This window comes from Rattus rattus, chromosome 8, assembly GCF_011064425.1.
Source record: "Rattus rattus isolate New Zealand chromosome 8, Rrattus_CSIRO_v1, whole genome shotgun sequence".
In the NCBI taxonomy this organism is placed as follows: domain Eukaryota; kingdom Metazoa; phylum Chordata; class Mammalia; order Rodentia; family Muridae; genus Rattus; species Rattus rattus.
In genome coordinates, this window is record NC_046161.1 from 4,017,221 (window position 1) to 4,036,047 (window position 18,827).

General features: G+C 41.4%; 1 protein-coding gene across 1 annotated transcript; it reads right to left on the bottom strand.

The window, feature by feature from the left end:
• Positions 1 to 1,750: 1,750 nt before the first annotated feature.
• On the bottom strand, positions 1,751 to 18,416 carry LOC116906771 (baculoviral IAP repeat-containing protein 2). The gene is made up of 7 exons (XM_032909614.1): positions 17,477 to 18,416; positions 11,500 to 11,578; positions 10,313 to 10,361; positions 5,320 to 5,559; positions 2,934 to 3,188; positions 2,641 to 2,682; positions 1,751 to 2,431 (listed from the first exon to the last, which is right to left on the bottom strand). Exons 1-7 carry the CDS (start codon positions 18,385 to 18,387, stop codon positions 2,238 to 2,240), a joined length of 1,770 nt encoding a protein of 589 aa, XP_032765505.1. The 5' UTR covers positions 18,388 to 18,416; the 3' UTR covers positions 1,751 to 2,237.
• Positions 18,417 to 18,827: the final 411 nt, after the last annotated feature.

The window sequence follows — 18,827 nt, forward strand, 5'->3', positions numbered from 1 at the left end:
TAAAACAATTCTTTATCATCTCCACGTGGTGGCAGGGATAGACCTCTTGCTAGGAGAAGGTTTTGAATCTAGACGGTACTGAACTACACATGTGTATCCTGACAGAGATGGAGATGGCTCATGGATTAAGACTTTGCTGCTCTTAAAGAGGACCAAAGTTCATCATGCTAGTGCCAGGGGTTACAACATTCTCTGGACAACTGCACATATGTATACAGACAGAAACATAAATAGAAAAATCATTTTTAAAAAATCTAAACCTTGTGTCAACTTGACTACATCCAGAATTAACTAAAACCCCCAAACAGAGGACACGTGTGAAGGATTTCTGCTTAGTTTGAAGTGGGAAGACCTACTTCTTTTTTTTAAGATTTTTTTTTTTTTTAAGATTTATTTATTTATTATATATAAGTACACTGTAGCTGTCTTCAGACACACCAGAGGAGGGCATCAGATCTCATTACAGATGGTTGTGAGCCACCATGTGGTTGCTGGGATTTGAACTCAGGACCTCTGGAAGAGCAGTCAGTGCTCTTAACCACTGAGCCATCTCTCCAGCCTGGGAAGACCTACTTCTAATCTCCATCTTTCAGGCAGGAAGGTACACCTTTCATCCAGATCCTTTGAGCTGGAAGATCCCCCACTGATGTGGGATGCACCTTCTGCTGGAAGCCTCTGGAAAGTCACGGAATAAGCAAGCTTTTGCTCTGTGCCTGCTTGCCCTCACTTTGCTAGCAAGTCCATTCTTTCATTGGCATTAGAGCCTACTTCTTCAGGATTCCCACACCTACTGAAGACCAGCTGAAATATCCACCTCGTGAACTGAGCGCCTACTGGATTCTTGGATTTCCATTCACAGCCAGCCACTGTTGGATTAGCTGGACCGCAGCCTGTAAGTCCTGCAATAAGTCCTTTTTCTAGACACAGTCTCGTTCTGTGAGTTCTATTACTCTGGAGAACACTAATACAGGGGGTTTGTTTTATTTACTCATTTTGTCTTATTATCTAGTCCTTGCTGCTTTGGAACTCACGATGCAGAACAGGTCATCTTTGTTCCTCTTGGTTTCTATTGCTATGATAAAACACCATAACCAAAGGCAACATGGGGAGGAAAGGGTTAGTTTCGATTACAACTTTTAGTTCATACTCCATCACTGAAGGAGGTCAGTGCAGGAACCTGCAAATGAGCTGAAGCAGAGGCCGTGGAGGTGTGCTTACTGACTTGTCCCCATGGCTTACTTGACCTGCTTTCTTGTACTGTCTAGGACCACCTGTCCAGGGGTACAACTACCTGAAATGGGCAAGGCTCTCCCACATCAACCATTAATAAAGAAAACTGCTCCCAGACATGCCTATGAGCCATCTTATATGCTTTCTCCAGATTCCCTCTTCCAAGACATGTTTAACTTTGTTGTCAAAAACAAACCAGCCCAAAGATCCACCTGTCTGTGCTGTACACCACCACGCCCTCTGCCTTTTTAAAGACACTTCAAACCTTCACAAGCCTACCAGACTTACATCTAGGACAGGTCATATATGGTTTGGTCCACAAAGAAAGTACTTATCACTGTCTGGTTCCTAACCCTCCAATCCTAACAAACACCTACACTCAACAGGCAAGTAAACTGTTTCTTATAATTTCTCATGTAGATTTATCTCAATTTTTTGATACTGATGGAGTCTTCTCCCAATATTTTATTTACAAAGCATACACAGCTTATCTAAAGGAATTCTCATGAATCACATTAGAAACATTTTTAAAAAGATTTATTATGTACACAGTGTTCTGCCTGCATACATCCCTACACACACTATGATGATGCAAGCCTTTTAAAAAAAAACTTTAGTATGTTTCTCATAAACAGAAAATATTATTTACTAGTAACAGAAAAATACTTATTTTCCAGAAGGGAAAAGCACCAAGAAGCACAGGGCACCATAACTACTGAGTGCCAGGACCACTGGTTTCAGGATTTCTGAGTTCCACATCACCTGAATCCAAAGTTTTCAGAAATCCCAAATCCAGGAAGTCCTGAGGACACACAGCAAGCATCCCCACTCCTGCTCTGGGACATACACACTCCTGTAGCTCATCAGCATAGACCCTCCCCTGCAACAGACTAAGATTAAATATACAATATGACATAAAGCAAGATTATTAATCTTGAAAGGGTAGAGCACATATGTTCTGCTGCGTAGCTGAATCAGTAATTCTTTGTTCAGACAGCTTCCTTCATTTATGAGAGAAACGTACGCACAGTCCCCTTAATTGTCCCCCTGCAGATGGGGCACTTTCTCAGGGAAGGGGCACATTCCCGGCAGACTACCAGATGACCACAAGGAATGAAAACGATAGAAACCTCTCGGTCCATACACACTTTACACGTTCTTTCTTCTTGTAATCTCCGCAGCTGTTCTTCCAATGACAAGCCTGAGAACAGAAGGACAATAGTGACCCTGAGAACAGAAGGACAATAGAGAGCCTGAGAACAGAAGGACAATAGAGAGCCTGAGAACAGAAGGACAATAGTGACCCTGAGAACAGAAGGACAATAGAGACCCTGAGAACAGAAGGACAATAGAGAGACTCAGCTTCTGAAAACTAACAGGCATAACGTTGAAGTGCTAGCTCGATTTTACCTGAAACGTCTTCTGTTGGAATATACTTCATAGTCTTCTCCACTGAAGAAAGAAAGCATACAAAAAGCGTCATTCTATCAATATGAAACTTTTTAACCTACTATTTTTACATAGTTTTTTTTTTTTTGCTATATATTACAAAGAATACTGTCCAGGCAATAAAATACATCACTTTTTAAAAAAATAGGTAAAATGTAAAGATTACAGGTTTAAACTAGATTTATTCTGCTTTATCAATGGAGAGACAACTCACACCCTATAGGTATCTAAATAATTTTTTTCAACAAACTCACCAAATAAGTTTTCATATAATGTAGAGTCAACTTCCTTCAGAGAGTTTTTGAAGATGTTGGCTGCAGCATTTCCCTTGACTAAAATGGTGTCAATGAGCTCTCTTGCTTGTAAGGGTATCTGTGTTTTTTGTCTGATAATATCATGTTCCTGTTTTGTAATTACACTGGCCTCAAGAAGATTATCCAGGATAGGAATGACACACGTCAACTGTTGGAAGAGGGCCATTCTATTCTTCCGAATCAATGACAAGTCACCTTCATTTAAAAACAAGCAAGAAAAAAGTTCCATTAAATTTCAAACACCCCCAACTTACACCAAACCAACCCTACGCACAAATTAGGCACTAAGCTGAGCTTGAAGGACTTCTCAGAAATGACTTGATTGCACATCAATGCAATCAAGTGTCATGTTAATCTTATAGATTAAACTCTGACATATCACACAATTCAAAAAAAATCCTTCAAATTGTTGTGAGCAAGCAGAAAATTTTAGAGAGTAGTAAACCATGTGTCCTCTCTTTTTTCTCTTTCCCCAGAATCCTAAACTAGTTGAGCTTTCTGGTTTGTTATTTATTGAGACAGGACCTCATGTACCTATGTTCCCCCAATCCTGACTCTTCCTCCAATCCAAGTGCTAGGATTATGGACATGAACCCCTATGCCCGATTTACATAGTGCTGATAATGGAACTCAGGGTTTGTGAATGTCAGGCAAGGACTCTATCAATAAGCTACATCTTCAGCCTAGAGGCTGAGACTCCATGCCTTCTATACAACTACAATGCTCAAGAGCTTAAGCTACAAGACACGATGGACTATGCTTGGCTCCCAGGCAAGTCTAGCCACTTAATAGCCATGTGTCCTCCTGCTATATACACCTGATCTGAAATAGGAATAATATCATCTTCCTCAAAGAATTAAATAAAATGCACATAAACCACACTGCACAATACCTCACATGTAACACATAGCCAGTTTTATTATTTTATAAATCTAAATTTATAGTATAGTTTTTAAAAATGAATCTAGCTTATTCATAAGATTACTTCACTTCAGAGATGAGAAACCTTCAATTTAATTGAATGTACTACCTACTTACTAACCAAAAGGCCAGGATTGAAACATAAATCTATCTCAATCCAGGAGTTAGAATTTTAAACTTTTTGTGATATGGTCACATAATAAGGCTGTAGCCAACTAGACTCTCTTTTTTTTTTTTTTTTTTTTTAAACATTTTCTTTCCTTAGTGTGTGTTGGGAGGCAGTCCTGCCACAGCACCTAACTTATAGGAATCAGTGAGAGAGAGAGAGAGAAAAGAGAGAGAGAGAGAGAGAGAGAGAGAGAGAGAGAGAGAGAAAGAGAGAGAGAAAGCGTGTAGCAAGCACCTTTCCCCATTAAGCCATCTTGCAGGCCCCCGATGGCCCTCTAATCCTGTCTTTGCAACCACTATTCCCAGCTAGTCTACTTGCTCCTTGAAAATAATCAATACTTCACATTTATTTACTTCTACTATTTACATATTTAAATATATGCATATTTGTTGAAGATATAATTACCCAGAGGAAGACTTATTCAAGGAGATTAAGACTTAATAAAATCTACACAAATATCCAAGTCATTTGTCTACTATCCTTGGGTTGGGCAAAGGACCACAGCCTAGGATGTCATCTTAGAATCAAATTTTTGGTGTAAGGATCACCTACCAAGGATTATTAGGTAAAATGTCATATTAGAAACCAAATTTGAAGGAACTTCATTTAAAAAGTAGATTCTTGCTTTGGAGTGTAGGCTGACCGTGAACTCAGTACCCGTCTTACTCTCCTGAATGCCACGATTGTAGGAATTAGGTATGTTCCATTACAACCAGCTTTGAACCAGTTTTTAGATCTTGCTTAAAAAACAAAAACAAAAAATTATGTGTATGTGCCTGAGTGTATGTTTGTGTACCAGGTACATGCAAAGGTCTTAAGAGGGGTCAGATCCCCAGGAACTAGAGTTGTAGGCAGTTGTGAGACACTGGACTTTACTTAGACAATAGAAACCAAACTCAAGTCCTTTACAAGGGCTCTTTACCACTGAGCTATCCCTCAAGTCCCTTAAGTCATGCTTTTTTCAGTTTTAGTTATGTATACAGAAGAAATGCAATACAGCTCAAAAAAGTTTATTGTAAATCTGTGTAATGTTACATATACATGTAACCTCAGCACTTGGAGGTGGGGGCAGGAACCTCAGGGATGTTCAAGGACAGCACTAGCTATAGACCGAATATGAAGTTAGCCTGAGCTTGGCAAAGAGACAGTTTAGGTATGTCCAGAGGAGGAGAGTATCAGCAGCCATTTATGGGTGTGAGGTGAGGATGCTGCACCGTAACACGTAACCAATGCTACCTGATGCCGTCTCTTCACTCTGTCTTTCCTTCTCCTCTTCTCTTCTCTCATCTTCAGCATTCAGAAGTGCTGAGACAATGTCACTGACCGTCCTGTAGTTCTCACCAGTGGCCAGGATCTGTCGCTGAACCGTCTGTCTCACCAGGCTCCTACTGAAGCCCATTTCCAAGGCTGCTTTAACCACAGGTGTGTTCATCATCACTGCGTCTTCCCAATTCTCTCCAGGGCCCAGATGCACAACTGTTTGTAAACAAATTTGCTACTATTAAACTCCACAAATTTAAAACTATGGAAAATATAATGCCTGTGGCACCGTTTTTATTCATGTCCTAATAAATGAAACATACCATGTGCAACAATTAAATTAATTTCAATACAATTTGAACTTTGAACAATTAGTGTACTATGCATCTTAAAAAAAAAAAAATCACTCCATACAGTACCTACATCCTGCCGTAAACTTAAAACAAAAAAATCTCTTGGCAATTTCCTTAGGAATCTGTTGCTAAAAAAATTTGAAGTGTTGTTGGAATGGCTCAGTGGTAAAGACACTTACTCCAAGCCTACGTTCAATTCACAGAATCCATAAGGGGGTAAGAAGAGAACTAATTCCCAAAGTTGTCCTCTTTTTTAAAAAATAGTTTATTTGCTTCTGTGGCACTAGTGTTTTACCTGCATGTGTAAGGTGCTGGGTCCCTGGAACTGGAGCTACAGACAGTTGTGAGCTGCCTGCATGCAGGTGTTGGGCATTGAACTTAGGTCCTCTGGAAGAACACCCAGTATTTTTTTTCTTTTTTCTTTTTATTGGTTGTTTTTTATTTACATCTCAAATGTTTCCCGTCCATAAATCTCCTATCTTATCCCCCCTCCCCTGTTTCTATGAAGGTGTTCCCCAACCCACCAACCCACCCCTTATACCCCTCAGTATTTATAACTACTGAGGTCTTCTCCAGTGCCCAAAGATGTCCTCTTAACTTCCATACACACTGCAGCATGTGTACCCACACATACACTGTAAATAGCTTTTCCTCAAAACTCGGGTAGGCAAGATGGCTCACGGGTAAGTGTTTGCTGTACAAGTCTACCCAAATTCAATTTCTGAAACTCACAGGAGAGACTGACTCCTGAAATAACTGTGTCTCCATATCTGTCTCTCTCTCACATACCCACACATACAGATATGAAAAATTAATTTTAAAAGATCTCCCAAAATGATTCTAATACACATTCATTTTTTTAAAACCAATGTACCTCAAAAATATAGATATGCGAAATTACCTTTGAGCAAAAAAGTAGGGCAAAGGTAAAGCTCATTATCACTGGACATGTGACAGCATAGACAAAGCCCTAGGTCCTTTCCTGACCCACATATAAGCAAGATTTAAGCAAAATACCACCCCAAGATAGATAGATGATAGATAGATGGATGGATGGATGGATGGATGGATGGATGGATGGATGGATGGATGGTAGACGGAGAAAAGGTTAAGATGTGGGTACACCTATGTTGTGGTAAAAGTAAATGCTTCTTTTATCCTGCACTAGATCCTACACTGTAGTGCCCCATGACATCTGTTAGATATTTTCATCTCAGTCAGCAAAGCATCTCACCCACTTTGCTCTATCCCATATCACACTGCCGATCGATGGCTACTCTCTGAGCCTGGCAACAATATCTCGACCCACCTAGTTCCCAAGGCAGGTTGCCACCATGCCAGACATACACATCCCAATTTCATGGTGGGTCCAGTGTCTCCAGCCATCAAATACTCTCTTGAATTCAATTAAATCATCACATGAAAGCACACACACAACACAACAACCTCTGACCCAATTGATAATATGTATTTGCCCACCTAGACATACATAGGAGGAGACTGGAGTGAGAGAGGAGAGGTAGTAGCCAAGAGAACATGGAAGCAGTGTTAAGATTCCTCTCTGCACATTTGCAGGTTGTTATGAATATTCTCAAGGCATGGATGTGTACAAGGCTTTGTATGTCTGGATGGAGAGATGGAGCAAAGCAGGTGAGACGCTTTGCTGACTGAGATGACGATATCTAACAGATGACATAGGGCACTATGGTGACAGAATCTAATGCGGGTTAAAAGACAGCATTTTACCACAACACACCTATAGGGCAGAAAGCTTACCTAGCACTTGTTTGCTAACACAGTAAAACAAAACACTGAATGAAGAAATGGGGTGTGGCCTGGGTGGAGGGCTTGTCTGGCATGCTTGAGGACTCCACTTCTGGCAAGCAGGCAGGCATCTACTCCCTCCCCACAGAGAGACTAGGTGTGGGTGTGGGGCCTCAAAGCAATGAGTCCTTACCAAGCACACATGAAGCACTTGGGTTGGATTCACACCAAGGGACATGTATCAGATTTGAATGATGAATAATGTCTAAACAGGTACATAAGTGATGCAGAAAAAACAAGGATGGGCAGCATAAAGATGCAATAAAAATAAGCAAAAGTATTGCTATTCTGAACACAGAAATCGGGAGGCCATGGGACACTTAGGGAAGCATTTTCTGTTAACCCGGTCAGTGCAAGCTTCTGTGAGATTACAGCTGTACTTTTCCAAAACACTTTACTGTCGTCTACTGGAAACATACAATAAACACACAAAAGTGTGTAGAGAGCAACTGTGATCAAAAGTATGTCTGAAGAAATACTAAAGACAGCCTTGATCCTCAACACCTCATCCAGAAAGTAACATTTAAAAATAAATAAGACCCTAAAACTGAAATGACAAAGCAGCAACAGGAACGACTGAATGAGAACAGCAAGACAAGCCTTAAGCAGCACAAAAGCTTAACACAGTCAAGAAGTAAAGACGGTGGCAGGCAGCAGGGACAGCGGCCATGGTAGACAGCTTTGTAAGGAGTGCCTTCCATCACCCTAAGCTTGCCAGAACACTGCAGGAGGACCTTGAGCAGAGGGCTATTCCAGAGGTGACTGGAGATGCTGCAGAGATGGACAGGGGATCAGGAAGAACTACAGGACAGACCGGGGTAGCATGGCCTAAGGTTGGCAGTGGGTAGACTAAGTATCAGGACACTCTGTGAAGGCGGAACAGACTTCTCAGGAAGTAGCCCAGCTGGTTCTGAGATGAGGAAGGTCAGAGAAGAACATCTCAAGAATGAAGCAGAGACACCTCACGCTTTGACACAGTCACTGAGAGAGCTGTTGTCACCAGAAATGGAAGCACCTCTAAGATTTACACAGGTAATGAACATTCCAGCCTGGACTGCATCTGTCCTGAGCATAAAGTACACTTCATTTAGTAGACTTTCACTTAGAAATATGAAAAAGGAGCCAACAGAGGAAACTGTTCAAAATCATCCTAGCAAACATGAACAAACCTCAAGGAGTGGTGTCAGGGGAGCCACCCAAAGCAGGTGTGTTGGGGACAGAAGTTCAGTGTGCTGCAGTGCTCATCATCCCAGCCCTGCGGGAATGACGACAGTAGCATCCCAAGTTCAGGGCCAGCTAAAAATGTGTCCGGAGATGTTGCAGAAAGTAACAACTGTGTCTGTCAAATGCCAGCTACCGGGTAAGAAAGATTTACTCCAGCAGTTTCCAGTGACCTTTGCCATTATCCAAACAACATTTACAGATTAGCAGGAGGGGACATAATCCAGTGGACAAAGCCAGGTGAGGTTGCATAAACCTGTAATACAGCACTCAGAGCCTAAGACCAGAAGATCCGAAGTTCAAAGCCAGCTACAGGCATAGTATGAGACCCTGTTCAAAAATGAAGAAAAGAAAGGGGGAAAACTAAGAAGAGAGGAGGACAGAGTAACAGAGACAACTGGTTCTAAGAGAAAGGCGTTCTCACCACTCTTCTACTTTCTCTGTGCTGCCGCCATCACATGAATAGGGAAAGCTGTGGGAAGATGGCTCACACGGGAAAGCACTTCCCCAGGCAAGCCAGAACTTGATCCCCAAAACCCACATAAAAGAGAAAACTGATTCCTGAAGTTGTCATCTGATCTCTACATGTGTAAATATACACATACACTATACATACATGCATGTACACAATCTCTTATACATTCTTTAAAAAATAATTTTGGAAATTAAACAGCAATCTATGAAGAAAGAAAATGTGCAACAATCATTCTGAAGATGGGCAAAGTGGCTTTATAAGGAAAAGGAAAGCAAGTAATTTAAGAGGCCAGATGATGTACAGCACAGCACAGCATGGATGGCGTAAGAGTGCCGAGCACACACAAGGCTCTGGTTCTAGCTTACATAAACACTGAGTGAGAGAGCTACTACCTCACCCTGTCAGCTCCTTTTACGGGCAGTTACCACATGCTCAGGTGCTCCTTCCTCTCACACATGACCCAGTGTCTTACCCACTGGAGCATAGCTTCCATGACCTATCTACTCTGGAGTGAAGGTTTCTATGACTTTTCTAGATCTTGGTCATCTTTCTCTGTACCGGCTGCAGAGCTGCCAACGTCTCTCTTCAAACGGTGAGCCAGAACCAGCTCTCCCCTTCTGAAATGATCAGCACTTAAAGTGACAGTTATTTAACCACAACACATGTACATCACATGCACGCACGCACGCACGCACGCACGCACGCACAACTACTAAGATCTGGTTAGATCCAGCTCTCATGCAGACCTTGCATTGCATCCTTATTCTATCTCCAGCCCCACCATCAATCACCTGCAGGCCGGCCTCTTCTAACACATTCTAGGCAAAGTGACCTTCTCTCTGGAGGTAAAGCTTTCATTTGGTACACCTCAAGCTTTTGCTTTCTGCATGTGTCTCATCACTTCATATGTCAGCTCTTTATATAATAATATATAATAAATGTCGTGAGTCTCAGCAGAAACAATACATTTTCTAGTTAACGTCCCAAAATTTCCCCTATGACTTTAAAAGTACCACCACCCCTTTCTCTAATATACTTTCATTCTTAACGTTCTTACAAAAATTCACAGTTGTATTTAAACAATTTTCCTACTTACCTGGAGGGTCAGCATTTTCTTCTTCTGAGGTGTCTGAAGTGGACAACAGCTATGAAAGAAGAGAACACTCAGTAGGTAAATCGGAAATGTCACACCGTCTAGACAGCACTCGGGGATTTGCCTTGTAAGATAGGCCCTTAACTCTGCTGCTGAGCTCACCGACCACTCAGGGAAACCTTCCTGCCTCAGCTTTCCAAGTACCGGGATTGCTGGAGTGAGCCACCACAGCCCAGCAAACAGACATTCAAGCAAATGCACACATCCTTTTGGAAACTCCAGGTATGCTAGCACACTCCTGTAATTTCAGCACTTAGGAGTCTGAGACAAGATCAGGAGTTCAAGGCAGGCCTCAGCTACAAGAAACCCTGTCCCAAAACTCTAAAATAAATGCACACATATACTTTACTTTGTTTCGTACCACTGTGCTTACACTGTTATCTGCATCCAAGTGACAACCCCAGTGTGGCTGCTACGTTAGAGAGCAGGAGAGCAGCAGTGCCGCCTCCCTCCATGGGGAAAGTGACAGTTCGTCTAAGTAACTCTTCAAAGGTCTTAACTCCTAACAGGATTTTGATTTTGGTTTTTTTTTAAAGGAAAAGGAAAAGGAAATATTTATAAAGAAAGACCCCTGAACAGCAAGCTAACAACAAAACTGTCAAGGATGCTGTTACTGTGGCCCATGCCAAGGGACTTGAACTCCAGCTCTTGTTCCTTAACTACAGTGCCTAAAATGCTATAAAAAATTTGTAAACTCAATTTTGCCTCAAAATTATGTAAATAAAACAAAAATAACCATCACTTCAAAGATTTCTGTAATTATTACTTCATAGTATAATTCAATGCTATACTTTATTTGTATATGTAGAGAGTATATGAACCTGTTCATATGGGTATATGCATCTATGTGTGCAAACATGGGGAAGACAAAGGTAGACACGAGTGTCTTTTTTAAGACAAGATCTGTCTCATTCAATCTGGAACTCACTGAGTTATCTGGCCAGATTACCTGGCCACTGACCTCCAAGGGCTCACCGGTTTCCAACACCCTTGGGTTACTGATATATGCTGGTACACCCAGCTTCGTATGTGCTGCTGGGATCTGAATTCAGGGCCTCATACAGCATAGTAAGAACTTTCCTAAATGAGCCACCTTCCCAGCTCTCATGTAAATTTTAAAATCAGTTTACCTGCTCAAGAAGATGAGGATATCTAGCTTGAATCTCATCAACAAACTCCTGACCCTTCATCCGTATCAAGAACTCACACCTAAAATGTGAAACAAAACTATTTTAAAGTATTTCATATCAAAAATAAACAGATTATTCTAGATGACTGGCTTTCTCTTCATTATACCCACCAAAAAACCGTTTATATCACAACCCAGCAGACATGTAATCTACCAGAAACCAAACTCTCATATACACATTCTTAGTTGTTGGTGCATTCCATTATTTTGCTGTCTCATTCCACTTATACAAAACAAAAGGGAGGGGACATTGTGCACTTAGAAAGGAGCAAAAGTTGTCATGTGAAACACAATGTTATAGACATTGTCTTTTTCATGCTTAACAAGATTTCAAAACCTATTAGTCATTATCCATTAACATTTCATTGTTCATAACATAGTAAAACCCAATCCTGCTCCAGAGTTCACGCTCCTATCTTGAAGTTCAATATCCCATACTCCATCCAGGAAACCAATAGTCAAGTTATTTCTCCACCTATGTGGCAATGTTTCTCACAGACTTAACCTACTAAGACTTCTTGGAGGAAGTTCATGTAACATCTACCTCCATTCTATTCACTTTAGAAAAAATGCTGAACAACTGGATGTCTACATGCAAATTTTCTTTTTAAAGCACAAACCCATAACTTATGCTACATGCAAAAATAAACTAAGGATGAACTTTATCCTGAAATGTAAGAAAAGACCTTTTGTCCTTCCTTACGTCAGAATGTTCATCTAGACAGGAAGGCTGGAGAGAGCTCAATGCTCAAGTTGCTCTTAACAGAGCACCAGAGATCAGTTCCTAGCACCCATGTCCGGAAGCTCACAACCTCTGGACCTCTAGCTCCAGGGGACTCAATGTTTCTGGCCTTCTTGGGCCTACACTCGTGTGCACATTCCCACATGCAGTCACACGCTGTGACGGATGGTTGTGTCAACGTGACTAAGCTAAGATCATGTGAGAGGAGGGAACCTCAGTTGAAAATGCCTCCCTAAAATCCAGTTGTACAGCATTTTTATAATTAGTGACAATATAATGTCCCCAGTCCATTGTGAGTGGGAACAGCCTTGGGCTGGTGGTCCTAAATGCTATAAGAAAGCAGGCTAAGCAAGCCATGGGAGCAAACCAGCTCAGCAGCACTCCTATGGCCTCTGCATCAGCTCCTGGTCCATGTTCCAGCCTGTTTGAGTGCCTGCCCTGACTTTTATGGTGAACTGTGAAGTGGAAGCATAAACAAAATAAATCCTTTATTTGCTTTGACCTAAGCTGCTTTGGCCATGTGTTTCATCATAGCAATAGTAGACCTAACTCAGACATATATGTCAGTAAATACGGTAAGAAGTAAATCTAAAACGAAGCAAAGGAGCCTGGAGCTCAGATATAGAACCTCTGCTTAGCATTCTGAAGCACGGGGGTTAATATTCAAAAACAGAACTTTTATACAAGGACCAAAACCATAAGCCATAAAAGATAAAACTGATAAAATGTCATCATCAAAATTAAAGGCATTTGCTCTTCAAAGGATTCTGTTAAAGAAATGAAAAGCTGCCCTGTGGAGACCGTCCAGTGGTTAAGCACCTGCTGCGGCCCTTCCAGGGAGCCTGAGCTGGTTCCAGCATCTATGTGACATAGCTCTCAACGGCTTGGAACACCAGCTCTAGGATTTTTTATGCGCTCCTCTGGTACCTGCACTCACATGGAAAACATTCAGACAGACACATACACATAAGTAAAGATTAAAAACCTGAAGAAGTGAAAATACTTAAGGGCCAGCCTGACTCCATCTGAAGAATGGAAGCCATTTTGCTGTAAGGTCAGAACAAGTTCATTTCCTTGTGCTGAAAATTTCAAATTGACCTGCTTTAACCTGTTTCTGGAATTTAACATGTTCCCCATGCTATGGAATTTGAGTCACACATTGAATATACCCTGATAAGATGTTCTTCCAAACAATTTTAAAATGTTCTGCCAAGTTCCTACATAATCAGAACGCCTCTGGAAATTTCCCAACTCTTGAACACCTCCTAGTTGTGCATGTTTGTTGTTGTTGTTTTGTCTATATAAACCGTATCTTCTCCTGTGTTCAATATTTTTCCAAATGCTACTTTAGAAAGTTATTCCAAATCCCACTTTAGGAGATAACACTGAGAAAATAAAGCTTGCTTAATTTGACAAAAGAATCTGGGTAATGGTCTTCACTGTCATTCGGTGGGATTAACAAATATAAACCACATATTAAAGGAGTTTGTAAGAAAGCTATCAACAATAGGGCAAACTAAAAGGTCCTCTAACCTCTGTGGCAAACCATGACTAAACAAACAGCCCAGGAAAGCCCAGAAAAGGCTCCTACTCACATAAAATAAAGAAAAAACTGTGGGGAACACACACACACACACACACACACACACACACACACACACACACACACACACACACATAGAAAAAGGGAGGAAGAGGAGTCACTGGGGAGGACAGGCTTACGGAGAAGGCTGGAAACACGTGGGCTCAAAGGAGGACCAGAGTTTCTATCAACAGTCTGGTAGACACCACCATGGCTCTAAGGGCCTGCTTTGGTGAAAAACCCAGCCTTGAGATAATCCCAGATCTCTAGTGTGCACTGGCACTGAACTCAGAACCTCCTCTGCACAGGTCAGCCAGTTCCACAACTACACTGATAAGGACCTCTGGAAGCAGATGTCGCCATGCCTCTCCTTTAGAAAGGAACCACCTTACTCCCTAACAAGTGCTCTGTACCCAGAGCTCACCTATAGCCATTCTGCTCCTATCCTCTTTAAGCCCCAGCCCTACGACTGATCTGTATACACCAGTGCTCCAGGATCCACTCCAGCGGCTCAATTGTCCTTATCTTAGACACTAGCAGTAGCACAGAATGGCAGTCAGTGCGAGCTCCCCTCCAACCCCCTCCACATAGACCAGTGCCACTGCCCCACCATCGTGAGAACATTCACAAGCCAAAATAGGAATCAACATAAGGTTCCCCCGCCAGGATGTTTTCCACAAGAAAGAGATTTCAGCCTTGCCACAAAAGCTTTGTTGCTGCCTCCACACTGAGAAACTTCACTGACAATGACTTCAGATAATAGAGCTGCTGCAGCTCAGGACTTCCCATGGAGTCAGTCTGCCATACCCTAGGACAAGCCCAAGCCCCTACACCCACCCACAGTTAAAGATCTTACAAAATCTAAGCAGAGTTAGAAAGAACTTAGAAAACAAAGAAAAAAATCTAAACAATAAAGGAACAAAATAATTTCCCAAGATCCAAGAAGAAAGGTTCTGCCAGATAAGCAATTAACAATACTCATCTTCAGGGAGCTTGGTGAGTTTTAAGAGAACAAGACAGATAATGCAAGCTTATAATGAAGGAATACAATAAGCAACTCTCAAGAGCATAAGAGTAAAAATACACAGGTGAAGACAAATATGTAATCACCTTTAGACTGCTCTAGACTGTAAGGGCAGAATGTAAATCATTCAACTCTAACAACTCAAAGGTTAAAAGAAAACACTGCGGCCCAGATTCAATCTTTAGTTCTACCCCAGCACAGTGCAGAACTGTAGCTGTAACTATGGTTACAACTGTAACCTAGTAAAGCAGCTATAGCTATAATGAAAAATAAACAATGGTTACAACCTTAAAAGATACAGGAACATCAAAGCCAGGACCTGTCAGGAAGGAAGGAAGGAGGCAGAGTTTTTGTATGCAAATGAAATCATTAGCAGAGGAACAGACTGCTTTAAGATCTGATGGAGGCAATTCAACTGAGGTTCCCTCTCCCAAGTGACCCCATTTTGGATCAAGTTAACAAAAACTAAACCAGCAAGATAATAAAGACATATAGTACAATAAGTCCTGATTACTCCACACTTGTTTCAGAACAGATTATAATCCCTGGCACATAAAATATTACTTAGGAAGCACCAAAGTATTTGATAAATAGGTGAACTGTATATATTAAAATCTAGTGATGATCATCTGTTACATACAGTTCATCTTTACCCAGATCAAAGATAGTCACAGCTAAAACCTGTTCAGAGCTGCACTGACAAAAAATATTAAGTTTCCCTTAGTTAACTATTTAAAACAAAGAGTGAAGAAATTTTTGTTTTACAAAGTATAACAATTCAAACAGAATTTAAAATGTGTTTGTATTTTAGCTGTAACAGTTAAAATCAAATTATAACATGTAAGTCCCACTTAAATGATTAAGTCATTTCAAATTCTGACATTTCAATCCAAATTCAAGACATTAGCAACCTTGAACTTTTTCCAGGGTTCCAATGTCTGACATTTTAGTCTGAGAATTCCTGGATGCTACAATGCTGGCTGGAGGCAGCGTGCTTTCCTGTACTGTTTTTGTTCTCAACAATGAAGACTAAATTCATACTAGCACAATATTATGGAGAGCATGTTGATTGGTTTTCCAAACGTGTTCTTAAAAACCAAATTCCAATGAGGCCTACAGCATTCTGAAGTCACTTGCCAAATGTGTTGCATTAACAGAAGACTTAAAATAAACTCCAGGGGCTTCAAGATGGCTCAGCATCCTGATGTCCGGCATTCTACCCGCAGAACCCACACGGTGGAAGGAGAGCTGTTCTTTGACCTCCACTACCAATTGATCCGTTTTTTTCCTGCCCAATAATTTTTTTGCTTACTGCTTTTTCAGACAGTCTTGCCACCTGAGTTGGTCTGGGGTTCACAATGTGGCCCAAGCTAATGTTGACTGGACAACTGCTTCAGCCTCCAAACTGCTAGAATTATAGTGTGTGCCACCACATCTAGACAAAATTAACACTTTTAAGTAAATTAAATATTCAGTTTTCAGAACAACAAAAGAAAGGAATCAAAATCTATCTTTTTGTTTTGGTTTTTGAGACGGTTCTAAGTAATCCAAGTTGGTTTCAAAAGTTGTGTCAGACTCCTGAATGTTAACACTACATTGGACCTGACATATAAAAATTTTGATCATAGTTCATGATAATTTTATTTTGGAGACAGGGTCTCACTATACTCTCCTAGCTGACCTGAGCTTGCTAAGTAGAATGCATGGCTCTGCTCCCAGTGGCTGAGATTAAAGGCATGCGGATGTGGGTGCACTACCTGGTCTATCATATAACTATTTACTGTTTAACAATGTATTGATCCAATATAAATAGTTAAATCAAAATTCCTGTTCATCATGGACCATACAGAAGTGAAAGGTCCCTGTAACTCCCTCAAGGAGTCCAACGATTCCTCATTATCATGAACGGCATGCAGGGGTCCAAGCTCTCTTTACTGTATACTCCCACTTACATACGTTGTGGATGTAGTACCTAGAGTAGGAAGGTTCAGATATAGCAGGCAGAAGGGTCGGTGCCGGGGGTGCCTGCAAGTGTAGAGGATGTTTCAGCTTGAGAGGATGAGGGCTCTGGGGGTGACTCTAAAACAGTACTCATGTCCTTTATACCACAGAAGAATACATTTCAGATGGCTAAATTAGTAAACTTTATGTGTATTTTAACATAATAAAAACACTTAACAGTCCATTCATTTTAAAAATGAGGTCCAACTACACATAGCTGATCAGTGTCAAATACAAAAATTCCAATTTTATTTCACTAACAGCTGTGCTCTTAAATTTATTCTAAGCAATAATAAAAATTAAGAGGTTAGGGATGTAAGCAACAGAATTTGTCAACCAGATGTGAAGCCCTGGGTTCAATCCTCCATACCACAATAATAACCAATTTTAAAAGTTTTTAAGAACCAATTACCAAGCCTGGCAGTGGTGGTACAGACCTTTAATCCCAGCACTCAGGAGGCAGAAGCAGGTAGATCTCTCTGAGTTCAAGTCCAGACTGGTCTACAGAGTGAGTTCCAAAGCTATGCTAAGAAACCCAGTCTTGAAAACAAACAAAAAGAACCAATTACCTTGGAAACCATTTGGCATGTTCTATCCAGGGGTCATCTCCGGGTTCCCAACATCTCAAGCCACCATCACAACAAAAGCATTTGACGTCATCATTGTGATCCACATAATAAAATCCAGCACTTGCAAGCTGCTCAGGCTGAACAAGAACACTCGATGGCCAGTACAGAAACGTCCTCATCCGAGCAGAGTGTGTCTGCATACTGACATTGGATACACTAAACCTCTGCGTTTCTGAAGTATTTTCCAGAAATGGACAGTGGGGAAAATGTCTCCTGTGCTCTGACAGAGGATCATCGTTCGGTTCCCAGTTGCTCAGTTTCCCACCACAGGCAAAACAGGCCACCCTGTCTCCAGGCCCTGTGTAATAGAAGCCTGCTTTGGCCAGCTCTGCTGGGGACAGAAAACTTAACGGCCACATAGTGTAAGAAAGAAACCTGGCCTCTTCTGTACTCATGGTATAGCTGCCGGGATTCATCCTCAACGAGAAGTCTTCCACTGCTCTAGAATTGAGAGGGTTTGAGGGCAGGCTGGAATGAATGCCACCTTGTTCCAGAGGTAACGAGTGTGCAAATCTACTTTTCGCAGGAGACGTGTTCTTAGCTGCAGACTGCAAACCGCCTGAAAGCAAAGTCTGCACAAAGCTGCAGCTGGGATAGAACTGTCTGTGCTTCTCAGTGGGACTGTCCCCTTGTTTCCAGTTGTCCAGCATCAGGCCACAGCAGAAGCACTTGACCTTGTCATTGACACCTGTGTAGTAAAAGCCAGCACGAGCCAGACTCCTTTCTGAAACAGGAACTCCCCTGGGAAAAGCTGAGTATGTGGACATTCTGTAGAGTTCACACGAAAAGTCATACTTCATTTTTTCTTTGTTTTCTTTTGTCCAATTTGACAAGACTGTGCTATTCTCCATTATACCGTTAGTTTACTGGGATAAGGTACCCTGGACAAGTCTCTGGGAGAGTTCTGTGCAGGAACAGTAATAGTATTTCTGGCAGCTTAAACTTCCATATGACGCTCCTCACTACTTCACACAAGATCTCTACCATAGACGGGAATGAAACAGCAGACAGCTAACTGGATAGATTCACTGTCTTCTGACTGAACTGGTGAGTTCACACTCACAGGACAAATCTGTCTCATATGACAAGACACCACTCAGGACTCTCTGGGAAGTCACATGAACTCTTTTGGGTAACCCAAGAGCTATATACCCAGAACTTACTTCTCGTTATTAGTTATAGGGCAACTGCTGACTGTATATATGCGGGCTCTTTTCCCTTGTAAGGACTTAAATCTGATGTCTGAACTACTTTTCCTAGCAAAGGAAAGGACCTGAAGTCTGCATCCTGT